The sequence below is a fragment of the Athene cunicularia genome, assembly GCF_003259725.1.
Source record: "Athene cunicularia isolate RWA chromosome 1 unlocalized genomic scaffold, athCun1 chr1_part1, whole genome shotgun sequence".
Taxonomy (NCBI): Eukaryota; Metazoa; Chordata; class Aves; order Strigiformes; family Strigidae; genus Athene; species Athene cunicularia.
Genome location: NW_020799091.1, coordinates 5,471,143 through 5,498,643, shown reverse-complemented (window position 1 = coordinate 5,498,643; position 27,501 = coordinate 5,471,143). Strand labels below are relative to the sequence as shown.

General features: G+C 37.5%; 1 protein-coding gene across 8 annotated transcripts in view; it reads right to left on the bottom strand.

Annotated features, from left to right (window-relative positions):
• PICALM (phosphatidylinositol binding clathrin assembly protein) overlaps positions 1-27,501 on the bottom strand; it is a 70,692-nt gene that overhangs the window by 3,486 nt on the left and 39,705 nt on the right. For 2 of the 8 annotated variants that reach the window (XM_026851447.1, XM_026851601.1), the window contains exons 9-22: positions 27,160-27,245; positions 25,781-25,904; positions 25,297-25,433; positions 22,873-22,973; positions 17,872-18,021; positions 16,323-16,406; positions 15,899-15,979; positions 13,229-13,336; positions 12,182-12,313; positions 12,062-12,092; positions 11,147-11,246; positions 9,596-9,619; positions 7,535-7,594; positions 5,137-5,241 (exon numbers count right to left, since the gene is read on the bottom strand). In XM_026851447.1, the coding sequence (XP_026707248.1) occupies positions 5,137-5,241; positions 7,535-7,594; positions 9,596-9,619; positions 11,147-11,246; positions 12,062-12,092; positions 12,182-12,313; positions 13,229-13,336; positions 15,899-15,979; positions 16,323-16,406; positions 17,872-18,021; positions 22,873-22,973; positions 25,297-25,433; positions 25,781-25,904; positions 27,160-27,245 (1,323 nt within the window). The remainder of the gene's footprint in view (positions 1-5,136; positions 5,242-7,534; positions 7,595-9,595; positions 9,620-11,146; positions 11,247-12,061; positions 12,093-12,181; positions 12,314-13,228; positions 13,337-15,898; positions 15,980-16,322; positions 16,407-17,871; positions 18,022-22,872; positions 22,974-25,296; positions 25,434-25,780; positions 25,905-27,159; positions 27,246-27,501) is intronic. The other 6 variants (XM_026851522.1, XM_026851773.1, XM_026851951.1 and 3 more) reach the window with 4 other exon arrangements.

The window sequence follows — 27,501 nt, the reverse complement described above, 5'->3', positions numbered from 1 at the left end:
TTCAGATTCCACCACTTTAACAGTTTACTCAGAGTCACTAATCACCAGTGCATATTTGCACTTCATACCCATTGCAAAAAGCATCATATGAAGAGGTGTTTTCTTTGGAAATACTGAACGCCTGCCAACCTACGCATGACAGGGAACATGCTTATGGGAACTGCTTGCAGAAGTGCCCAGCATGTAAATATTGTCATTGCAACTTCATAAATTTTTCACGTTAAGCTCTACCTCAGAAACCACATGAGGAAGAGGAAGAGTTCTGTCAGGATCAGTATCTCTATCTGGGTTGGAATCTTCATCTCCCTCCCGAAACCCCACTCCCAATAGGGCACCCGGATCCAGTCCCCATAAACAGATTATGGAGGAATCATGAGACAGAATGGGAAGTGCTTGAGAAGCAGCTTCAGGATGTCAGAAGTTCCCCCTTTAAACTTGGTTCTTCCCTTTGGAAAGCCATAGCTCAATACACCCCACCGCTCTCCAGGATTTGAGCTAGACTAATGATCAAGTCCACCTGAGTCATAACTTCAGCGAGGCAGGCCTGCTGCGACTGGATTGCACGAGGCATTCTGCTTCTTCAGTCAAGTGGCTTGAAGTGACAGATTAAAACTTCTGTTAAATTCAGTTGGCAAATCTCCAATTGGTATCAAGTCCAAAGTAATGTCCCAGTTTGAAAGCAGTGTGGAAGACTGGTAGGTTTAGAGCTCTGTCATTTGTACATCAGCATGTAACCAGAAGCAGAGGTGAAATTTCAGGAAGCCTTTTCAGGTTAAATACTGGGAAAAAAATTGACAGTGCTACTTCCTAGATGCCACAGCCAAATTCAGACAAGATGGTACCTTACAGTAAAAACATATTTTAACTAGGTACCTCTAATTATTAGAAAAGAAGGCCTAAAACACCCTGTGGAAAATATAGGTAGCCAGTTTCCTACATTGCAACTATCCAGAAAACTGCTTATAAATGTATCTGAAAACCAGAACCTACCTTAGCAATTTCTAAGGAGAAGCATTTAAAACAACTGCACTGGCCTTCAGTTTCACTAATGTGTCTAGAAGTGTGGATTTAGCCTCCCTACTGCCCGGTGCTCGTGAGATCTGAAATGCAGCATACTGTGCTGGACCAGACCCAAAGCTTAGGCTCCAACATCAGTCGTCACTTCTCGCTGTTTCCAACAAAGACAAAAACTCCCTGGAGTCACAGTAACACAGAACAACCCATCCATAAGCGAGAGTTGTGCTGATTCCCATCATTAGCTAGATACTGGTTTCTCATTAAATCTGTCAGGCTGTTTTAGCATATATATTAGGATTAATGTGCCAAAACCAGCACCTGTAAAGTCTACTTTCTGGCATCTCTCCTGAACTTCATACCCTGTTCTTCCAGTTCCAAAAAAAATCAAACCACAACTCAAACCCAATAACCTCCACAAAACCAACTTCCTCATTTGTATATTTACCTATTCTTCAACATCACCAGGTGATCACTCCTACTACTTCTTCTGTACAATTTAGTGACGTTAACAACTGCAGTGGTACAATTCACTTAGATCCTGGCAGCACGCCAAGTTAATTTCTTTATTCTATTTTAAATCTTAAAATTTTCACTACCCAGCTGCTTCCCTTCCTAAGGCTGTATCTTCTGGGGGTAATCAGACCAGAATATGTAACACTTGCAGGCATACCGCTGATTTGTCACTATTGTACCATTTTACATTAACCAACACAATTTTTTTGGTGGTGGTGAACATTGAAGCACTGCTGCTGTGCACTGCGACACTCAGGTCTTACAAAGGGTAGTTATATTCCAGTTAGCTGTACATCATTCAAATGTGGTTTGTCTGAAGTTTTCTGCATTTGCTGTACTGTATCACATCTGCCATCACTCTGGCTACTCTTTAACCTTGTTTGGACCATTGATTCAGCTTGTCCTTCCCTCACACACACATTCTCCCCCTGCCCCCTCCAGCTACAATTTAATCAAACAACTATGACCATTCTCACTGTTCCGGGTAGCACAATGTAACATCTTGCAGTAAGGAGATCTGCTGGTTTAGAGCAGCTTTCATCATGATTTCTCAAGCGTGAAATACCCTAATCCAAGATAAGTGATTTAAAAAAAAAAGGTACACACCAGTTTCTTTTAAAACTAGAAGTATCTTCTGCACCTACATTTTCAAAGAAGCACCTGTTCTAGTCTCATTATCAACTGTTTAAAATTATTTTGCCCTTAAAAAATAAAAGACTACCCTTGCTTCTGATCACAAGTAGAAATAAAGTTGCATGCATGTAAACAGAACACTTGAAAGCAAGGTGTAGAGGTGTAGAGGAAAAGTATTAGGACAAATCCTTGGGACTATCAAGTTAGGAACACCATCAAGTTATAAAGAAACTGGACCACATTGGGATGCTTATTTTACCAGTCTGTACAGAAAGCAAGAGGAGTTCCCAACACACAACTTGTCAATATCATTTTTCAGCAACTTCGTAACTGTCATTATGCTTTTAAGTACCTTCAGGTTTCTTTACTGCATACAGCAGCCAAGATCTTTCAGCAGACTAGAGGTAAGTGATATAATCTGGTGCTTTACACATAAACATGAAAAACAAATTAGTTTTTGGCAGTGATGTTACCATGGACAAAATCTGTATTGGAATAATGGTGTTCAGAGTGATCCAGGTGGGATGTAGGCAATTTGAACAGCATGCCTTCCAGATAACCATTATGCATTAAGATTTGTTTACTTACCCCAAGAACACATTTTATTTCTTTATCTTCCTATTTCTATTTCTGGCACAACAGGAGTATTGACTAAATCTGAACAGACAAGTATGTTCTCCGACCCACCCCAAGACTGAGCATACAGTAAATTTAGTGTAATAATATTGTAATTCCCCTCCGTGGCCAGACATTAGCAAATGCCACCTCTGTTGTACATGGGGAAGCAGCTCTCACATGCAGCCTTTGTTTCATTTAAATTGCTTTATTTATGTCAGACTTCTGAAAACACCTGCAAGCAACACAGACTGTGTGTCTCAGGGAAAACCCTCCCCGGCCACACAGCAAATGCTGATTCAGAGGCTGTGTTTTCCATCAAATTAATTCTCACAGGAGCCAAGCATGTTGTCAGAGAAGCACCATAAATACAGCTCTACACACCTCACTTGTGACCAATTGCTCTTTCTCCTGTTATGACAGCCAGCGGGGATTCAACTTAGACCAAGCCCTGCAATGTCAAATGAAGCTGAAAGGCTCACCTGGCTATTCAGACCTACCTACCTGTTTATAACTGAATTGGGCAGGTAGGCAAATTATATATTTTTTTTTAAAGGGACATTTTGGGAATTGCAGAAAAAAAAAGGTCTTATCCTTGAGGATCCTTTAACTTAAAGAAGCATCAAACCCACATTTTTTCCTATTGAAACAGTATAAAACTCACCTGAAAGATACCAAATCACTTGTCTTAAGTGACAGTGAATATGCAAAGCAGCTCTCAGAAGTCCAAAAGTCAGTCAATTGAAAATTGCATTTCTAAAGAAAGCTAACACCATCCCTTTCAAAGAAAGCCTTTAAAATAAAATTTTAAAAAATCTCTCCACAAGGCTCTGTTTTAAGGAAGACAATGAACACACTGCCCACTGTCAGCACACAGCACAGCATCTCCTGCTAAAGAATCAGATTCAGGCCCTGAAAAAAGTTTGAGGCTTTATCCTTCTAACCTACTGCTAAATTCTTTTTCCCTCCACACTCCAGTCCCATAACATGCCTATACAACATACACCTGAGTGAAGTTATACATGCATGTTTTTAAATAGTCATCGAAAAACAGTGCTTTTCATAGCAAGATCAAAATACAGCCCTGAGATGTTACATTTTTCTAAACGAGTTAAGATGTACAGCGTGAACTTTGACAAAGAAACATCTGACTGGTAAGTAAAACCACATTGTTAATACTGGAGTTCCAATCTGCCACCTAAACTTGGCTCAGCCTCTAACTACAGTTTACAAACACAACAAAGTCTTAATTACTTATTTTCTGAAAATAATATGAAGGTGTTCAAGGTTGTCTGTCCCCCACCCCCCTCCATTTATTTTAAAAACGTTTCTCCACAAAACCTATCTTCAGGTGGCTATAGGGTTAAAAGAGTGGGTTCAGATAAACTTCCCAGTGTTTGCAAAACAAACAATAAAAGGTACTATTCAACTCCCATATTGATAAAGTCAGTTGTTCTTAGTGTTCAGAGTAACCTTTCAGCACACTCTCTTGTTCCAGTATGTTAGGGACTGAATCTATACACAACATATCACAAGCAGCAGAAAAGCAGGCAATTTAAGGAACACTCCATTTAATGTAACACCGTACTGAACAGGGAAAGGCCAGCCAGATTGGTATAGCTACTGAGCACCTTCACTGTGCTGGAAATACTGTCTTCTGCTGAAACATGCAGGGATACAGAGACCTTTAGAGAACACAGTGGTGAAAACTGCCACGAACATGCCATGTGCCTCCCCACAGAGTGGTTAGTACTAACAACCAGGTGTTGGGCTGAAGTTTTACTGGGTTTGATACCATGTTCTTTTCAATCCCATCTGTAACATACACAGACTGAAAAGCCTACATGCACCCTGTCTGTCCCCTGCTAAACGCTGTCATAAAAGCATGCATCTTATCCTTAAAAAAAAAAGTTTACAGCTACTGCCAGGCTTGGTTACTTTATAATCTAATACTTCTAGTGGAACCGGTCAAAGAACAGTGCCACATATACTTAGGGAAAAGCTGGAACAGCACAATCTCAAAGCCACACTTGGAGGTAAAGCAACAGAGAACACAAAAACTTTGTGGAAAAAGCCTGTCTTCAGCAAACAGCACAGACATTAACTATTCTTGTCCTTTGACTGGGGTGTTGAGGATAATCTCAGACACATTCCCAGAACAATGCCGCCTTAAAACACTGTCCTCTCTGCTTCAGTAAAACAAACTTGATGCTGCCAACCTCAACGTGAAGCAACCCTTACATGAACTACAGGCTCGTGCAATACATTTGTCCCACACAAGAATATATTAAAATACTTTTAAAGAAACTGTCCCAGCTATAATCTGTTCCTAGCACCAATGATTTTGAATATACACACCTGTGCTCCCGGTACAGGGCCAAAAGGGTTTGGTGGTCTCATGACTGGCTGACTGTATATTAAAGTTGGCTGTGTCATTACTGGTATGCCTCCCATCTGCGATGGCTAAGAAAATCCAGACAACATAAAATCACACATAGGATTAATACATTGCAAATATTTAGGGCGAGAAATTTAAATGGTAAATGGGTGAAAAGTCTTGGTTATATTTGATACATGCAATCGTATAAGATCTTTCTACAATATTCTGAAAAAAAGGTAATAATTTTAAGTGTAATAGGTCAAACAACAGTGCCGCATATACTTAGGAAAAAGCAGTAATAGCACAATCTCACTAGAAAGGAACATTAGAGCTGTTTCAAGGAATACTCTCAATAACAACTGAGCCCATTTAATCTCTTGCTGCAAAGATCCAATACAATAAAATACTTGTTTAAGCGCAAGCATTTGTGCTGGTCCCCTTGCTCCCAAAACAGAGGTGTGACAACACTTCCCTGTCTGCTTTCGAAAGTACAAGAACATTTTTACAGCTATCAATGCAGAGCTGACAAGAGTTCAAGAAAAACTGAAAACTATATGCATGATTAATGTTGTCATTATGCAATCAAAGTCTAAAGTGTGACTGGCTGAGCCAGATTAAGAATTTAACATATATGAATGGTCTTAGAAAATTATTTTGTTGAAGTAGACACCCATCTCTAGTGCTGCTTTTGGCCCTCCCCTCAGGCTCGGGCTGATACCCAGCAGCAGTTCTACTGAAGCCATCTCCATGCCAAGCAGCTTCTGCTTGATTAGCCCTGGTGGTACTCCCATCACACCAACTACCTGCCTGGGCAGTGACATGAACCCGTTCAAAAAGCTTTCCCTGATGAAAACACCCCACAAAAAAACCAAACCAAAACTAAACAACCACAACCAAAAAAAACCCCAAACTGCTGGCACAAGGAAGACACAGGAACCAGCAGTCAGGGAATTGCAAAGGTATTAATGAAATTGCCTGTCCCAGAATGTCCTCACCAAGGCAACGCCTGCTACTAGACTGCTGCTTAGAATCATTCATGCTCAAAACTATGGTACCTACTATAGCTTTTAGGAAAAATTAAATGCAAGACCTGTAAAAATCAGCCAACATCTCAGAGATTCCTAGCAGTAAACACCCTGAGTAAAGTTTGACTGAGCCAGGATGGTTTTCAGGATGTGTTACAAAGCTTACTCGGTCATTCTGTAATGGCCCACCTTGCCCATCTGCTCAGGCGTTGCACGCTTTTGAACAAGGAACAGCAGCTCAGGGTAACAGTGCTAAGGCTCCTGTTAATTTCAGCTTCCATTTTACATTGGCATTTAAACCCCGCAATGAAAGCTGCTTTACAAAACAAGCAAGATTACTTTCTATACACTATATATAGTTAGCCATATGTATATAGTGTATAGGAAGTTATACATATAGTCTAATGTACATGTTACCTTCCCCAGCTGCTGAATCAAAATAACTAAGCAAATACTTCCAGTACAGTCAGTGCAAAGTTGCACAGATCAAGTCTGAATCAACACTAAAGATGGTTTAACCACAACTTTGCACAGAACATACTACAGTTGTTCATGGATGCAAAATGGGGAACATGATACCCTCCCAAAAGACCCTCAGGAACATAGCTGACCACTTTTGCAGTTCACTTAGCACATACAAATAATAAATCATTAATTTGATTATATGATTAAATATTTATCTTATTTTCATTATACTAACCTGTGAGCCCTTTAATAGAATAACTGTTCTAAGTTCTCCCCTTTTATTCACCCAGCAAAGCTGTGCTACATAAACACCATACCAATACAGAAGAGTTAAGGCATATAATTTCAGAAATATTTTAGAATTTGAAATAAGATCAAAAATTTGAACAAGTTTTCAGAGCAACAAGCAGCAAGGTCAGGTTTATGTCAAAAGCCTTCCAGTACTGCTGTGTCACCAAGAGATGCAATTCTCAGTTGACACCACGGCACATGGCAATGTCACAGACTTGCAGTTTTGTAGCCCTGATAATTAGATACACTTGATGAGGTTGGGAGCAAGTATTAAAGGAAGGTTTCACTTCCCCGATGAAACATTCCTGTTGTGAATGTAGCTAGCTATACTCCATGATATACTCACAGCCCACCAAGAATGTCTTAATTATAAAAAGTTTATGAAAAACAAAATGAAGCAAGAAAGGGCAGTTGGAATTTCAAACAATAACCACTGAAGTAATTCAGAAAACCAGGACTTAAATTGGTGAAGAATAAACCAATATGAGCTGAAATTCAATCTTCAGTAAAATGGTTCAGAAAAACAACTGCTACCAAGCTACAAGCAATGAAACGATATACAGCATCTGACTTGATTGACAGGAGTTCCACTCACCATGCCATAGCCCATCATTCCCGTTGGCGTTGTGGCAGGATATGCCATTACAGGTGGTGCCTGGTGTGAAAAACAGTGGTGAACTGAGAGGAGAAGAGATCAGCTGCACACTGGTAAGACATTGCTTTCTAAGGGTCAACTGCAGCACTTAGCTTACTATGAATATAGCAAAGAATAAATAGGATTTGCAATCTTGTGTTAAGACTGTATCCAAATTATTTCAGATAGAATACAATACCTAAGCTAAAGTTTCTAGGCAATCTCAGCAAATCTCATTATGTATTTGCTTTTAACCTGTTACAATTCTGGCTGACTAAACTGCAAGCTACCATTCTCTCACTGTATTCTTCAAACAGAATACTATGAGACACAGAAGTTTGAGAGAAAATATTCAGGAAGCAGAAGCTTTTTTTTTTTAATACTATGAAGTATATACTTATATTTCAGTATCAGAAGTAATGGTGCACAAGGAGTCTTAAGAGAGAATTTTAAAGACTGAAAGACCAAATGACCATTGCTTCTGCTGACACTACAGGAGTTCTCTTTGTCTAGCCAGGACATACACACTATAGGGATTTTCCTACCATGCTGCAATATCAGTTCACCTCCAACATGAATAACCAACATGCATTCCCTCTCACTCACCCACTTAGTACAGTGAATTTGAACAGGTTAAAATCCCTCTTAGCACCTTGCAATACGTTTATATTACTCTTAACCTAATTTGACTTTTATGAAGTTACAGTAAGATTGCTGTCAACAGACAAAACCTGGGATGAAGCTACGTGTTGTAAACAACTTGGCAACATATACATAGAAAAACAGCTGATAACTCTTCGAAAAACACATTAAAGACAGTTCTCGAGATCCTAACCATACTCTTTGTTCAACAGTTTTGTTATCCACTTTCTAAATTATTAACTCTTACAAAGACAAAAAAATGTTTTTTTCCCCTCCGATTATAAATGGGTGCTTAGAAATATTCAGATATCTTGCTGTCTATCCATTCCACCTCTTTCTACCCTCTCCTTTAAGAAAAAACAGTCTAATTTTCATGCTATTGCTGTGGGGATTACTGTTCATGACAAATTAAATACTGTATGCATTTCTTAGTATACAGATTATTGAAAATAGGGAAGTGACAGAAATAATACTGAATTAAAGTAGATAAATTGTAACATCAGCAAAGCTGCTTCTGAATTCAGTTTTAAGGTATCAGCTGCCTTTTCATAGATAGTAGCCAGTTTTAGTGGCATTTTAATTGCCAGATTTCCCCAATTGAGAATTATCTAGACTGTGTACTATCTATACACTTCACACAGCTGACAAAACTATCCTGAAATTTTTTTTTTTTTTTTGCTTTGCTTATGTATCCACACACACAAACATGCTGACTAAATTGATTTTTTGAGTGCTCAAGTATGGACCTACCATCCTTTAGTTAGAGTTACCCTGCAATAAAAACAGAATACAGGGAAAGACCAATATCACCATTGGCATAAAGAAAAAAAATACTTTGAAATGAAAGACTGCATTCCTCAGACAGCAAGCACAGGTTATTGCTTGCCCTTTGTAAACCGTCAGCATGGATTTTTATTTTTTCATATGAGCATTAATGACATATTGGTCTCTCCCCAACTAAAAAAAAAAATAAATATATTGAAATCATGGTCTACCGTAAATGTGGATAAAGTGCCAAGTATAACAGAAGCCCGTGAGGTTTCATGCAGTTATTCAAACACAAACATTTTTATCTTCATTCAAAGTTCACCAAGTGCATTAAAGGCAGCACAGACACACACCCCAGCTCTCTGGCAGCAAATGGTACAGTTTAAAGCAAGGAAAAATAATCTTGGTATTTCCCATGCCATCATTCGAGTCAAGAGCCTGCAGACCACCTATGAAGTTTGTGTATGCTAGGAAAAGCTCAATTTTTGGCACACCAAAGATTTTAAAATGAGAAATGTGTAAATAGCAAGAAGGTTATGAGATTCTGCAACAGCAGTGGTTAATATCAGCATGCCAGTCGATTGCAAAAAGGCTGTGGGTTGTTTCACTTACGTATTGTGGAAAATGCATGCCATTCTGTATTTCCCAGGGAGAACAATTACATAATGCAATAACACTGGATTAGAAGCAAATACTTACACAATGGAATATACACAGATAGCCTTTTAGTTCACAAATACATTAAATGTTTACCCCAACACATTCTTGTAATTCAAGTCATTTACAGAGACAGCATACACCTGTGACACTGTCATTGTTATTAGGATTGTAATTGCATTGCACAGTCCATTTATTTGGTATATGCCTTTTTCCCAAAGACAAGAAAGCCTTATTTTCAAAAGCATATTTATTTAGCAAGCAGCAGCAACTCCACAATAAATAGACCAGCAGAGGAAGATAAACTTTTTTCCCCTCAATTATTTCTGTTTCAAGATTTTTTATGTTAATAGAACAGTTTCACAGGAAGTGTCTCAATAGTATCTCTAAATAAAAGCTGTTAAGCGTAATGACTTATCACAAGAAGATGTATATACATATATACAAGACATGAGTTATTAAACAGATTCAAGCACACAAGTAAACTCAAACCACCAGTCATTAAAGCAGGTGAGTAGTTACGGTTTCTTCAATATCTACACACCCTCCGGTAAGGTCCACAGACACTTCTCCCTACATAAACGTAGCAAGTTGATAAGGGAGACCCAGCAGGGAAGAAGGTGGTGGATCCAGAGGAACAAGCTCTCTTTCCAAATCCACAACGCTGCATTATTACACTGCAGATTCAACCTCGCCCAGTGAGTTCTAGTCAGATGCAATAAATCCTCAAGGGTGGCCTGTAACCTGTTCTGTCCATGCACACTTCTCCAGGTCATTGGTGAAAGGTCGAGTAGAATTCGCATGCAAAAATGTTCTGTTAGCGTTGTGAAAACTACTCAAACTCTCAACCTCAGGTTGTTTTTGTTTTTTGCATGTTAATTAAGAACCCCCACTCTACATTCTACCCCAAAATTCCTGCCAATACTACCTGCTACAGTAGACACTATGAAGTTGATCCCTAAAATTGATATGCATTAAAAACAAATTGCACAGGAATTTGGCAGGAAAGCAGTGGTTACCTACATTAAGAAAGCTATAGCCCACATCACTGCAGACACATCTACAAGTATCAAGAGGATTAATCTCTTGGCCCATTCTCACCCCAGAGCAGGCTGAGCTGTAATGTCAGACATACTTGATGTATCAGCACACCTGAAGAACTGACTTTTTACACTTCCACTTTTCTATACTGCAAAGTGCTCCCCCCACACCACTGGGATTCAGTTTTGTATCAGTTGAGTGAAACACCAAGGCTGCTATCTTGCCATGAGAGAGGCTGGTCAAACACTGCTGAAGTTTATGCTAAAGCTCCACATGTCACAACCCAAACTTTTTAATAGAACCATGCAGCTAAGAACAACAAACCCAATTTCAACGTGACCACTCCTTCAATTTTCTAGTATTTTTTACTTCAATTATAGATCACTCTTAAATTCCTCTGTTCAACATCGCCCTGCATATTTAAGTTGCAGGGAACCAACTATTTTAAAATGAGTATTAGCTTACCAATGTTGGAGCATTCCACGCAGTTGTAGGTGCAATCTTGGGTTGCCAGTTGGAACCACCTGTTAGTTTCTTTTCACCTGGCTGAGTCCAGTTTACATCACTTTAAATAAATTTTTTTTAATAATTGTTAGAAAACATTGGATTTTGTTACAAAACACTCTCAACAGTGCTTTCTCTTGGAAATGTGGCTTCTTTTGTCAAGAAAGAAACTCTTTTAGGAAAGAAGTTAATAAAAAGTCTTGTGACAGTTTAGGTAGGAAAAGTAAGGTAAGATGTTCAACATGAGCCACCCTCAGCTTTATCCAATCTGAGTCAAGTTCCCCAGCACAGGTAAATTAATCTAGCTGACTTTCCTTGGGTCAAGATAGTTTAGCTTAGGAGCAACTGCATACTAGATTTCTGAATGATTTCAGAGTTGACACAGATGGTCCCAATAAGCCTGAAATTTGCTAATCACATTCTCAACTTTGCTGCTAGAGCCTATTCTAGAATATGCCATGCTTCAAAATTCACTTGTCTGAAGGTCAACCACAAGTCAGATCATGTAGTTACACAATCTTTAATACAGCTCTAAACACACTCAGGTCACAAAGTATTTAAGGTGTGCTAAGATTACCTACACCTACAAAGAAACATTTTGATGAACTAATTTCTTAAGTATATACAAAGCCTGAAAGGAAGCCATGACAGGAGGACATCTTGCCTGCTATCATCACTGTCAGTACCACTCAGCCTACAGTCACCTTCCAACAGCTCTCAACAGTTCATTATACCTTGTATGAGAAACAAAGTACGGTCCCAAACGTGCTCTGAAGGTTAAAACTGTGTTGTTACACACAGGTTTGAACCTATACTCTCGTGTAATTCTACTCTCAAGAAAATGAAAATGTTCAAGTCTTGATTAAGCATACTCACTTTTTAGTAGTTCCATTTCCAATGCCCAAATCTGTCACAAAGTAGAAAAAAATACTATTGAAATTCTATTCATTTATAAGAATTAAGTAAGTATTTATATGTTAGTCGTTCAATACTTACTGCCTACAAGATTGGCTAAAGATGAATCCAGGTCATCTGACACTAATTTGTTAGGTGGTACTTTGGCAACTGGAAGACTCTGGTTTTGAGAGGTCACTGTTGGTTTTAGGAGACCACCTAGTTCATCAAAGCCTTGGAATGATAAACATAAGAGAAGTGATTTGAATCACGGCTTCTCATGAATGTTGTGACATTCAATTAAATATATAGCAATTTCAACAAACAGCTAAAATACAAAATTTAACTTAGTGACACTACATTATACAAGAAGGATAAAACTTATTATGCCTTCTGATAAAGGAAGAGATACTACAGGAAGGATATTTCACTAGTTTAACCTACATGACCTCAATTTGACATGGAATGGATGGATTCATGATGACTGCAAAGCAATCAGTGTAAGACAAAATAAAGAATAAGTATCTAAAGTATATCAATCTTATAAAAACAGATGTGTATTTGCTTTTAGTGAATAACTGGTTTATCCGAAAAGAATCCAATGTCAAGAGTTCAATCTCAAAAGACCAGAAAATATTTGCCTCCTAGATGCTCTAAAGAGAAGAAAGAGTACTATGACTACAACACAAACTAACTGTGTATGTTTGGATAATTTATCATTTTCTGAAATAATCTTAACATAAAAAGAGTAAGAGGTAGGCAAAGTAGTGCTAAAAATGTGTCACACAGATACATGAAATTAAGACGCAACTTTAAATCTGTCAACCACATTCTACAAACAGAGACTTAATTTCAGTTGACAGCATGTAAAAGTGAAGGCTGTTCACTGTATGGAGTTTTAATGCACAAAATAGTTAAGTGAAAGAAATAAACATTACAGCAGGGTACACACAGGAACAATGTGTAAGGACAAATTATTCGATTAATAAAGAAAAACTGAACAAAGAATGCTGCTATTGACTTTTTAAGGTCAGCTTTCTTTTCTTCAGCTGGAACACTTATCACAGCAGTATGAGTACATGCAGAATAAGAGATTTATACCTCAAGAATAAAAAAAGTGAAAGGACATCTTCTATTTTAGTATCTTACCACCAGAATCTAGGACAACATTAGAAGATTTGTTCCCAAAGACAGACTCAAAGTCAACATTAAGGCCTGCTGATGGCTGTGGTTGAGCAACAGGAGACGGAGTGAACCCTGTGGGGAAAAAGAAAGAAGTTGAATGTTTTTATACAGCATTTCCCATGAATCCATCTTCTTTAAGCGAGACAAACCAAATAATATGTAGATTGAGGACCACAGAAAGACTAGGAATCCCTCAAAGGTCCAGATTACACCCTGACACTGAGAAACATTTAAGAGAAAGAGCTGGAAGCAGTTTATTTGGAGTTTATTTGAAGTTACTCCTCCAAAGAAGGCTTTTATCTCAAAAAACAGACAGAGGGGCCATAAGACATTCCTCCTTCCTGCAGCTGCTAAATCTCTGGACTAACTATTCACATCTTCCTTATTCTTTTACCAAATACTTCCAATGAAATTCTTGAGAAAATAATCACCATGCTTCTCCAGGGAAACTGGCTGGGTACAGAATCTGTTTCAAGATTACTTGCCTGAAGATTACTCCCTCCATGTTTCATATTAGTTGTCTTACTTCTCATATACAGCTGGAGTAAGAGCCAAAGCATCCCACACGCTTAATACTAACGATTTTTATAGCACTTAGTTATTTTTGGACACACCTTTTGCAGGCAACCATGTTTTGCAGGTAAGTTTCTAGTAATTATGGCAACATCAGGGGAGTTAAAGCCAGGTTTCAACTGTCTGAACTTACTCCATTTGTCTCCTATGTATTTGTAAAGCAGTGTTCTCCAAACACGTAATTTTTTTCAATACTGTGAAAATTTATTGCAGTACAAAGCATTGTGTATTATGTTCAGCAGTACTGATAGTTCAATAATATGAAAGACAATACTGATTTGTTTCTAGAATTGTACTTTTTAATGTTGTATATGATTATGTACACAAGCGTGCATGTGCATCATCTTGATATTCAGGCAATTACAGAAATAATTATTACTTTATATGAAAAGGACCAAAGAAAATGCAATGCCAACTTGACAACTAGTTCTTCCCACTTCTAAAAGAAAATTTTGATGATATGGAGAAATAAAAGGATCGCAAATACATCAGCAGTAAAACATTGTAGTGAGCACAAATAACTGACCAAGAATACTTCTTCAATTTCATTCAGCTTGCTGTGACAGCACCTCATTTCAATCTTAACATTCTCCTGAAATGTCACATTTCACCTAAAAAATTAATAACTATAGGAGACAACGCTTGAACATAAACTTCACAGAAATACGGATTACTTGTTCCTTCCTATTTGTCTTAAAGGAACATAAAACTCATAACTCAAAAGCATCAATCTTTAAGAACTTGAGCAATGTACTTTTCATTAAACCAAGGAAAACAGCATACTGCAAAACATGTGAAGCAGTAACGTGGAAAAAAGATAGGGAGTAAATAACAAAACGAGTATCTTTATGACAAGTATACTGTCAGGTATAACAAGCCATTTCAGAGACTCTGCATTGCAGATAGGAATGCTTTTGATGGGGGGATGTCATGCAACTCTTAAAACCATGCCTGTACCAATAGAAAACCTGACTTACAACAGCTCATATTTTTTCTTTAGAAAATGGCCTTAACTGAAACAAGCAGAGTTTCCTGCTCTTGCATTTTAGGAAGTTCCAAGTTGTATGAAGCTAACAAGATGAGACAAACCAGAAAACAAAACAATACACAGGACTCCTCTGAGTCAGCCTCTGAAAAAGATTAAATCCTACACCCAGTATCAACCACCAGCCCAGGGCATTTTGGCTAACATGGATGTTTTGAAAGGTGCAAAGGTCAGTATTTTTAATGGAGTTCCTTGAGGGAATAAACCAACAAGACTTGATGGAAACTAATCAACCTGTTTTTTGGATATGGAACAAAGGGAACAGAGTCCTGAGTAGTATTCAACCTTTTGTTGAACAAATTCAGCTAATTTCAATTCAAAGACACTAAACCAAAATGTGACTTTATGGTGCTTTTAAGAACTAACTCTTCCACAAACCGTTTACTGAAGGTATTCCTAAACCTTGCATTACAACAATGTTAACACTCCCTGTTCCACCTGGTTTAGACACATTATCAAGTGTCATGGTCGACAGCCTGTTTGGCAACTGTCAGGATGGTATTCCAGAACCAGCATTGGTACTGGTCACTATACAGCCATTATACAGCTGCACAAATGATTAGCCAGTAATTTAATGCAGCAAATACCTCTTTCTCATGCTATGTTGCAAAGCTTTGTACTAGTTTAGCACACCGTTTAAGAGTAATATATAAGCAAAAATGCCGTAAGCAGCAAAAACATCCCAATCCCTTCATTTTAAAAGCAATGAGGCAGAGTAAGATGAGAAAATACTTATAACATGCAAGTTTTTTGCGTGGTATGTAGCAACATGTAAACTACGAGAGATCCTGAAATGGGGAGATACTCATTTCATGTTTAGACTGAGTCAGCCTTAGTAAAGCACAAACTGAAAAAATACACACCATCTGTGACAACACACCTAGCACAAGCACATGAATAAAAGTTGGAGCCACTATAACAATGCAGTTCTGTAGCCAATAACATACCTACTAGTTCTAGGTACACGCCACATTCAAATTTCTGCGTTTGTGGTAAGGCCGTATCCCATTACCTACCTCCAAATAGACCAGCTACAGAAGAAGGCTCATTGCGGAAATGAGAAGCATTAGGGTAAGCTTGAGGACCACAAAAAGAATCTGATAAGGCGTGTCACACAAGAGAGAAAGCCAGGAAAGGAGAAGAGGGAGAGTTACAGAAAGAGAACCAAGATACACCATTTATCTGCTATTCAAAACTTTAATTTCAGGTCAGTCTATAAATCCACATATACTCTAATAACATAGAACCAATGGAATGAAATCAACACACAGACACATGATTAGAAACAAGTTTACATTGTCTATAACACAAAAAGGGAAAGCACAGTTTCAAACTTACAGCTATATTAGGTTAAATACTTTTTTCTTTTCCCAAGCAAATGCCATGTTTTACACCCTGAAAAGCAATTAGTGTAAAAGCTTCAAGGCATTTTTCTTATACCTGAAGTATAAGGATACAGCCCAATAGTGGATTCATATTTGGTTGCCACAAAGGGATTTAGTTCAGTAAATGGATTGTAATGATCTAAAGAACCAGAAAAAGTTATTTTAAATCCACATTCCCGTTATTGTAGCACCTTGCTTGTGGTACAGCTAAAATTGCACATTTACATTTCACATATCAATCTGTCAGGAGGTCACACTTTGGTTCTAGATATCTTTAGAGAATGAGACATCAGGAGAGAAGGCAGTGTATCAATGCCATCCATCTCCAGTGACTTCAGGGCTGACGGGCGATGAACACTACACAAACCAGCGAACGTCCCAAAAACCCATCAGGATCCTTGTTCACAGCCCTGCACTGCTGTAAATTTTTTTGCATAACTGCAGAACAAATTACACAGAGGAAATCAGATAGAATAACAACCTACTATCAAAGGCTGTATTTCAAATGATCATTCTACATTCACATGAACCATACACATTTTTTTGGAACTGTGGGACAGAGCGATTAGAAGCCTAGGCCAGGTTACTACGCAGTAGTACCAGCCCAAAGTATTTGTACACTACTGCCTTAGCCAACTAATCCTCCTGGAGAGTTGTGGAGAGAAGTTCACAGCAAGAGATCTTGTGCTTGATCCTGCTTACTTTCTCTCTTCACTATCCAAAGATAAGCTAGGAAACTAGTTCTCTTAAGGTGACAAAGTGTAGATGGTATGAATATCTCTAAAGAGATCCCTTTGTTTTATCTGTGTTAACAAGTATCAGAGATATAGATCTCCGTTATAAGTCTAGATTCTTCTGGGATCTATTCTAGTGGAGTTCAAACTGGAAAAAGAAAGCCTGTGGTACAGCACAACTGTCTTTAAACCTAGCTTTGCTTAAGAACAAGATTGACATGTAATTAATTGATTTTTAGTCCATGAAAGCTAACTTAATTCTTCATATTGAAAAGTAATCAAATTGCTATGTAGCTGCACCAACAGAAATCTTAGAAGGATTTCTCATGTGACAGCCATTCTGAATCGTCTCCAAAGCAAGATTTCAACAGTTTTAAAATGGCAAGTCATTAGTTTCTTGCCTAGAAAGTAAACATTTTGAGTAAACCATGCACCAGAATGTGCATGGCTTCACCAGTTTTGTTAATAACACGACTCGGGAAAAAACACCCCAAAAAATTGGATTAAGTTCCTATGTTTAAAAAGAACATTTCAACCTGAGGAACCAAGCAGCAGCATTTGCTCTTCATTCTCAGGCATATGTAGTATTTTACCTTAAAATTCCTAATAAGAGATGTTATGTAAAATAGTACTCAAACACCTGCTTTAACTATAAGTTCCTTTACATCAGGTAGAATCCCATCTAGGTAGCCAAGCAAAGAGTTTAACACCATTTTCATGGCATAATTACTAAATCAAGTTTTAACATAGCACAAAATCAGCCCAATTATCAGCTTTTAGTTTCTGAAAGGTCCCACAAATATACTTTAGAAACTGAAGTAATGTTAAAATTTTTAGGAAATAGGAAATTATTTTAAAATGGTACTTTACCAACAAACATTTCATGTGTGGGTGTCCTACTGGTGAAAGTAGATACATCAGAAGACACAGACAGATGAGCAGCATCGTTAGTTTTTGTAAGGAAAGGATTTAGGTTTGGAATGGCATCATCAACACTATCAACAGTAGCAGAAAAAGGATCTGTTCAATTCCAGAGAGCAAGAGAAAGAAGAAAAGGGAGATTTAGTTACATGCTGCTTCCTAGGTACTGAAGAGCAAGAGTTAAGAAGAGTCCAGGGAGTACAGTTTTCTCCTGCATCTCTAAACTTGGGATGACCTAGCTAATTCTTTAATTGTCAAATGGTCCAGCATTCTCTGTTCTCTGCTCAAGAAAAAGACTACAGGTGTCAGCTAAAATTTTATTACTTTTTTTTAATTAATACCATCTTGGTCCTAAAGTAAGCTTCTTACTCACTGTGTTTTATCCTGAAAATGTTATTCCTCTTGAAACACAATCACTTTTTGCTTCACTCAGTCATGTCCTGATACTTTCAACAAATTCTCTGGAGCAGAGACTGCCTCTTAGCATCACAGAGCCACAGGTGCTAAGCAAGGATTCAATGCAACACCATCCTGATGGTTTTAAAAACCCAAACAAACAAAATCAGAGCTGTACTTCTCCTTCCTCTTCAAGCTATGTTTACTTTTTTTTTTTTGTTACTGGGAATCATCCAGTTTTCAAGAGCTATGAACACACCAAGGTAGCATACAGAACAAAAGCACATTCCCTACTACCTGAACCATCAGAAGCAACAAGCTTGTGGATATGCCATTAGCTGCAAGCAAGCAAAAACCTTCTCTGCTTTGAAGGACAATAGCCAGTGAGCAGAGATGAGGAAAATGTTCCTTATTAAAAAACTGTCAAACTGCACTGGGGAATGAAGAAAACATGGATCTACGTGAGTCACTTCCCGAGGCATGAGAGTTTCAAGGTTTCCTGAGGATGGATACTATTACCAAGATAAAATACTCCTGTACTCCAGGATCTAACAGATAAACAGGACAGGAAAGGCAGCTACAATACTCGCTGACAGAAGGAGCTGTGGTTTAACCGTCTGGCTTCTTGATGGAAAACTCAAGAACTCACTAGTGAGATCAGCAAGAGTTGCATCTAGCACTATTTGTATTATTACAGTGCCTAGAACTGCAACTTGATCTTCTACAAAACCACTACAAAGAAATGTGTGAATAATTATAGGAGGGATTTCTTGAGTACTTCAGTTCTGGCCTTTTTTAAAAAAAAAAACAAACCATCCCCAACTTAGTTACAGATTTATCCACAACTCTTGTAAATACTACTGTGATATGTGCAGCAGCTTCAAAGTATAAGCTACTTTCTCTCCCTGAGTCTCATCTCCTGATTCTAAACTATAAAGCTTGAGATCATGTAGGTTTCAGTCACATTCAAGTCCTAAAAAAAAAAAGTATGAAATTTTAAAACCATAACTGCATTATTCTTTGCAGGCATAATACACGGTTTGATTTCCTGCAAGCTCAAGATATCTCACTCAGTTACGACCTACTTCTCTCCCAAATTGCCTGGATAGGTTGCAAGAATGAGTGAAGTACCTTAAAAAGCCTTTTCCTAAATCACTGTCAGCAAAATGACAGCATCAAACACTGAATAAAGGATAAGCAGAATAAGCTAGTGAGTATTTGCAATATGTAACAGCAACACAAAACTTTGTATTGTCTTATATATGTTTTAGATAGTCATTACCACTGAAAACTTTGTGGATGTTCTAATCAGCCAGTCACCTGAAAGTTGCTTTCAGGTACTGCTTAAAACTAGTCTGCTCTGAATGCTACTGTAGAATCTGTAGAACAGACCTGACAAAGAAATGGGTCAGATTATCTTTTAATCAGCTCCTGCTTGTTTTTTCTGTTGCCTCTTCATATTATTCTGATTCTATCAGTTGTCCTTGTAATTGGAAAAAATCCTAACAGATAGGTCAAACATTATTTCCACACGGATACATCCATTTTGCTTCTGAAGTTTAGGCACAAATTGATAGCTGGCAAAGACAGACACAGCTGGAATGGTCCTGGAACAATAAACAGCTCAGATAAAACAATATGAAAAAAGTTAAAAAAGGACAAAAAGTTTTAAACTATATTTGTCTGAAACTATTGTCCACTGGAATTATTTTACACATGCACTCAACAGAAAAATTACTAGATACTACTTTCTGTTCCCAAATCCCAAGGTTGTATATGAAGTTTCATGTGTTTTGACTAGCAAGACAATGCAATACAACTTTAGATTATCGAGATTCTCTCAGAAGTGTCACCTGTTCTCAGACTCTTCACTCATCTGCCTCATTCTTATTCTAGCCAGTGTGTTCAATCTTGTCCAAGTCTCAAAACTTGCCAATGCTTGTGACAAAGGTAACTGAAAATTAATTGGGTTTAGGTAATTTATATCCTTGCATATTTAGATTTTTAAAATTACTTTCTCCCCTGACAGCAGAACCTCAGCCTTTCTGAAGCCCAATTTCATCCCTGAATACACACGGCATCTGTTTCAATGATTCAATGGAATCGCTCTGCACCTTCAGGCTATCATTAGGCATTAGTGAATCAGGGGCTTTTAAGAATTTTGCAAACTTCGACCTTTAAGTTAACCAACTACAAATATTTTACCTGAGAAACAATGACGAAGGGTTTTCGGTGACATCTCTTAACAGTTTGGAAAAAAACCCAACCCCAACAAACCACCAACCAAACTAAACCACACAATTACAGAACCCGTTCTCTGGGGATTTTTAACCTTGCTAGCTTTAAGTTTTTTGGAAGCACAAGACCAAAAGGCAGCCACCCAAATATAATGCCTTTGTAACAATTTATCCTTTTATTATGCCCAAGAGCTGCTGCACAAAATTTTTTAACAGTAACTAATTTTAGCCCATTGCAATCCCTAGCTGGTTTGATACTCTTCTCAAAGTCACCATATACACCAAATACAAACATCATGTCAGAAAATTACCTAAGGGAGGGATGCCGTGCAGTGGTTAGAGCACAGGACTGGAAATAGTTCAGGTTCCATTCTTGGCTCTGCCACTGACTTGCCGTATGACTTCAGACAAGTCAGTTAATTGCTCAGATTTCCCCATCTGTAAAATGTGGAAAGCACTTCTTATCTACCTCACCTGTGTGAAATAAGTGTTCACGTCTGTAATAGCTGAAGAGATTTTTTTTTTTTCTGATGCAAGATAGCACAAAAAATGGTGATCCCAGAATTTTAGCCTAAAATTTTAGCAGACAATCCTAAATCTTCACAGTTAATTAGATCTTAGAAGTATTTAGAAATGTGTCAATAGTAAGCAGATATATCAATGACTGTAACTGAAGATTCTTACCAGGAGTAACACAACAGACACAGACTTTCAGGCTCAATTTCCAGGTTAATAAAGAAATGCTAGATTGTGATGAGACCTTAGAGGAAGGCAATTTCGCCTTTTCTCTCTCACCCATGAAACAAATAGGACAAACTGAAACAGAAGATATTTTGCACAAAGCAAACAAGATGACCCAAAACATTTTTCTCCATTGCTAAACTCTAAGCCTATTAAACACTGAAATCTGTATGCATAACTTGATATGCTCCTCTCACTTCATTTTTTTTCTCAAAAGATTCTCTGCTCAAAGCTAAAGGACAAGAAAGCTACTTTTATTTATTTTTGAAGTTACCACACATTAGTATTGCCTCTGTCAAAACTGTGTGTTATTTCCCTACAAACAAATGTGAGAAGGTACACAAAATGGAAAGTACAGAGCAAAAAGTAAACAGGAAAATAGAATACATACACTGCTTATTATGAAGATATATTAGATAACTGGAAAGATGTTTAGAAAAAGCTCATAAAAATAAATAATTAAGTAACATTTCAGAACAGGATTATTTCGATGCCCACAAAACTTTCTGAAGCAGCAATTGCCCGTTTTTCACATCATAAAAGAAAACATTTTTGCAAGCATCTGATTTATAAAAAAATAATCTGGAAATGGCCACATAGTTCAGAAGTTTACTATTTTATTAAGTGCCATTTATGTAGAAAACAAACATCTTCCTAGAAGATTTTTGTTTCTCCACCAGTATAACCAACAGCGCAAGGAGGCTACATGACCTACATCAGAAGTTTTCTGCAACATTGAAAAGCAGTAAAGAGAAAAGTGGCTTTGGGTAAATGACTAAACACGCTAACAAACTAATCTGGAAGTACCATTCATGACTTCCTAGAACACTCTCGCTTGCCTCCTTGGTTCAAACACTTGCCTGTATCAGTAAGATAATCTAATATCTCATTCAATCCATTCCAGCAACTGGGCAGAATGACAATTCAGGCGTTCTGAAGGAAATTTCAGGGGGAAAAGTTGCTTACAAGTTTTGTGCCTCCACTTAAAGAGATCCAATAACAACTTTTTGCTACTCTGCTTTTGTAGTTAAATTAAATACAGCAAAGAATTTGTGAAGAGGTGCCTTTTTTTTTTAATAACTAGCTTTGATGCACAGTTGTCACAACTGTCTCCTTTCAGGCCTCATAGAAGTTCTGATCTATTGTCATCTGCAAATTTGATTTAACATTTAACAAAATGTAAAATGTATATTTAAAAAAATCTGTATTCAAGTTCCTACATATGCAACATGGGCTATCCAGCAGACATCTTCACAGAACTGACTTCTCACAGCTAAGTTTCTGTAACCTGTTACATGATTCTTGAAGACAGCAGTTATGAAGCTGACAGAGCTGGTCAACAACTAAAGTAACTTTGCTACTAAGAACTGTCATATCAAAATTCCTTGTAATCACCACATACTGCTACATTATTTTAATCCATACCCAGATTTGACTTTCCACTCCCTTCATCCACTTGTAGCTTGTCTTTGCAAGATGTCTGTCTTTAAGGAAGAAACAGTCCACAGACCAGGGGAAACATTTACAGGAACATGGCCATGGCAATTAGAACCTTAATCTGATTCAGAATTCTTACCTCCCCAGGTACTTCCCACTGGTGGAGCAGCAGATATAGGATGTACAGACGGATGAAAAGTTGGCTGTAAATCAAGCAGATCATTTGGCAGCTTTGAAGTGCTACAAAGATAAATTAATACAACAGTTTGAACTACATCACAGTTTTCAAAACAAGGCAAATGCTATCAACTGTCAACAGCAAGGAAAGCTTTGTTACAAATTGGTTGTTAGAAAACGGATAGAATGAAGCCAAAATCAGGCAGTCTGGTGAACTCCACATTTTCAGTTCTGTAGAAAAGTGTTAATGCAGCAAGCTAAGTTCTATGTTATGCCAAGCGACTTTTGTCAAAGCTGTCAAAGACAGAAAGACAAGGAGTCATCTTCCAACCCAGGGCTAGAGCATGTTCTGTTCAGCAATCTTCAGCAGCTTTTAAAATAACCTTATGAAAGCCCTACAGTATGACAAAAGCAGACTGACAATGAACTGTAATGGGCTGCTCCACCAAAATATTACATCTAAATTCCACAACTCATCTCTTCCCACTATCAATCAGTGCTGAGAAACTGGCTTACCATCGATGAGCTATTAAAGAACTTGGGGGAAAGCAAAATGTAAGAAGCCTTGAAACACTTTATCACACACCAGTTGTGTGAATGAAAACTCATTTAAATGCACATTTAGACTACTCAAAACCAAATTGAGACCCAAGAACATCACATGGAAATGAAGAGTGAAGTCTTAGCAACTACTGCAGTAATTTGAGTGTCAAACAGAAACAGTAAAATTCATCCTCTTGCAGAGAGTTCATTTAATACTTTAAATTAGTCTCAGGAATAAAAAAGAAAAGAGTACTGGCGTTCACCCAGAACTTTTTAGCAGATGAAATAAAACAAAATTTGCACGTATGGCTGCTACTATGGACAGAGGCTAAATCTGTGGCATCCAAGCATCTTTTGAAAGGAGACTGGCACAAGAGTTTAAAGCCTAGTAGCGACATTCTAGATCTCTCTATATTCTCCTGCTGACTCAATCACTTGCATCATTCAGATTTTACTATTTCATTTCAACAGTGATTGAAGTCACATTTTGCCACTACTGCTCCTATTAAAAAGCAGCATGGTCTGGCATAGCCCTGTAATGTGAGCAGCAGAGCCAAGATAACATTCAAGGTAAAGCTTGTCCAAGTTAATGGTAGGGATTAATCAGACACATTGCATCTAACAGCAAGCAACTGAACTTATAACCCAACATATCCCCTTCATGGCAGCTCCTGCTGTAAAATCTGTTCTTTGCTCACAGCATTCATACTGCCAGCAACTGAATTTAAACATGACGACGAAGTAGCATTTGGTTTTTTAAGAAGAAAATGCTCTTGTCTTCACTATGTAGCAATTCTGGCTGTTTGAAGAAGCTTTATCAGATGTTTCTGGTTTAGACCTCTTAAGAAACAAGATCAGATATTCATGTTACTAGTTCAAAGTATATGCTCATTTCAAATCTGCCTCTAAAAATCAATCCAAAATTTCTTTTTTTCAAGAAAGTCTTTCCATTACCAACACTGACAGATTCTCTAGTTCCTTATATGAGATTCAGCTATTTCCCATATACTTGGTTTCAAGTAATTTTTCAGCTTTCTAATGGGGAAAGTAGGCTGTCAAAGTTCTGACTGCTTTAAAGAACAGGCGATTCTTATGTGATCTCTAACAGAATAACTAAGCAATTCTTTATGTTTAGGATCACACTCAAAGCAAAAATATGCTGTCAAAGAGCTATTTCCTTCTATGCTGATAAAAGCACTGTACCTTCTGCTGCTTGATTTGACAGGTATTTTACAGAGTGAAGATCACACACTTACTCATACCAACAGTTCCTGCTAGTCAAAGATCAGGATTAGTGTGCAGTGAGTACTCTTGCACTATATCTTTGTAAGTCCTTGCAGACAGATGTGTTCCAGATAAAACTCAAGAAAGCAAAACCTGCCTCTTCTTTCAAACCCTATTTCAGGTTTTCCTTTTTCTGAATATCTACCAAAAACACTGGTTATCACTCTGCTTTTAAAGATCTAGAAATGCAATATTAAGTTCAGTATAATCTTTATGACCTCCCAAACCAAATTTTTATTTGACTTTTCCCAAATTAACTTCTGAAGTTCTTTGAGGACAAAAATGTGTTTTACAGTTCCAACTGTCTGGCTCACTGACTAAGAACAGCTACAAAGGCTGTCAACAGCTGGTTTGTATCAGAAACTATTCTGCAAATGAACAATGAAAACACTTATGTTATTTATGGCAATAGGTTATTTTCCCATCAACCTCACCCAAAATATAATTTCTTATGACATGACTAATGTGCACCCAACCTTCTGCAATGCACATTGCAGCAGTAGTTTAGAGGAAGCCCTAGCTCCAGTGCGTCTCAGCGAAGCACCCCCATTAAGCATACCTGTTTGAAGAGCTAGGGGTAGAAAAAATATCAATAGCTGGTGTAGTCATTATGCTTCCTGCTGCAGTTGACACAGGAGAAGCTGCAGTTGTTAAAGAGGTATGAGGTTTCTTTGCAAGTTCTTTTAGACGTTGTTCCTGTTGGGAAAGTGAACTGGCGTAAGAAATCCAGAAACAACATTTGTGTATACGACTTTGGAGGTAAGTAAAGCAGGACTAAAGAATTCTTTTTATTTATTCCACACACTTCTGTCACCTACTTAAAAGAGTCAGTGGTGCCATAAATACTTCAGAAACTATCTTAACAAACCCTCCACAAGTTGTATGGTATATGTACATAAGATTCTACTTTCAGTACTTTGCCAATAGTACATGTTCAGTAATTAATAACTCTGTTTTCTCCTCTTTGCTCCTTTAAGAATCCTAGTAAGCTATCAACAAGAACACAGGAAAAATGTTTTCAATTAAAAATTCTGCATGCTTACCTTTAAAGCTTTTAAGCGAGCCTGTTCTTCCTCTAACGCGGCTTGTTTTTCCCTTTCATCAACTTTTGTGAGGGACAGGCCAGTGCTTGCAAGGGAAGAGACTGCATTGGAAAGGGTGGTAGCCCTAAAGTAATTGGACAGCAAAAAAGCTGGCTGTTAATAGGTGACACGTGATAGGATCATCTAAAGAACACTTTGCTTGTATCCACCCAGTCTCCTTCTGAACTCTTTGTAACATTGGTTCTATCTTACACTGTACAACACAAAAGGATAAGTTTACATAAGAAACACCATATAAACTACAAAATGGAAACACCTAGAAATCATGCTATCAACTTTTATACACTGGATTTTGAATTTTCCCCCTTAAATGTTTCCCCTCCAGAGTGCATAAGAATTAATGTTTGAAGCCTTTCCTCTTTCCCTGTTTGCCTAAAATGGTATTATTTGTAGATACAGGAGAATCTCCAGTAATCTGGGCTCCAATTCAAGTTGTTATTAATTTAACAGGTTTAGTTAAGAAACTATCAGAGCACCTAGTTTATCCCAGAGGAAAAGCTTGCAATTTATCATCATGTTTAAAAGTGTGCAAAAGACTTAAAAGAAATACTTAACTTATAAAGCAAGCTTAATTTTTTCAAAAGAAATATTCTGAGTAGCAGCTAACAAAATGGTGCTAAACCCCAATATTGTCACTACCATAAAAAAGAACATATAAAATATTACTGTCTTATTTTTTTGAACATGCAATAAAAAAATGCTATTTAATTTTGCAAGTCTTCCTACCAGTATTAAGCTTTTAAAAATTTAAACAATGAAATTAGTTGCCTAGAGGACTTATCTAGATTGCACTTAGTGTTTGTGTTTTATAGCAAGCACTCAAAATCAGTGAATGCCTTTTACCATATACATTATGGCTTTAATCCTCAATTGCTTTAAGAATACACTCTTAATATAAGGACTTCTGGAAACGTTTCCTTTTTTTGATCAAAAAAGAAAAGAATAAAGTTGAGATCCAAAAGTCTAAGGACATTAATAAATGTTGCACACCTTACAGAAGTTTAACCATTAACAGAAAATGAACATTTGCAGGAAGTAAATGAAAAACAACTTAGTTTCTCTTCAGAAGATCAATATTAGATGTTAAAATTATAATATAGGGATTCTACAGCAAGGAGCTACAAGCACTTGGATTTTAGTTCTCTTGATCTGAAAGAAGCTGTCTTAAGTACTCAGCAAAAAATATAACTTGCTAGTCTATCATTGCTAACACAATGTCTTCAACATAGCCTACACAAATCTTAGTTAATAATGAAATCAAAAATAATGGATTTAACATTCGATTCAAGAATTGCTTAAAAGGACAAGGGCATAAGCACCTGCTTGCAGCTGTGGAATCTTTGATTTTCTTCCCTTCTAGAGAAGCTAAATGTTGTTCCAAAGCATCAAGAAGGCTACTCGGTGCCTGCAAAGAGAGACATTTGGAACAATTGAAGAATCTAAGGCAAAGCAAACCAGTAGTTTAAAGACTTTCAGAGGATGAAACTGTAGGGCAACTGGTACAACAGCTCAGAATACTTATACCACATCTTGGCATCCTGTACGTATTTAACTACTTAAAATATCAGGTGATGTACTCCCCTCACTACATTACTCTGTCATAATGACTCGCCAGTAGGTACTGAAATATGTCAAGAGATGTTAAAATTAACAGCTAGGAA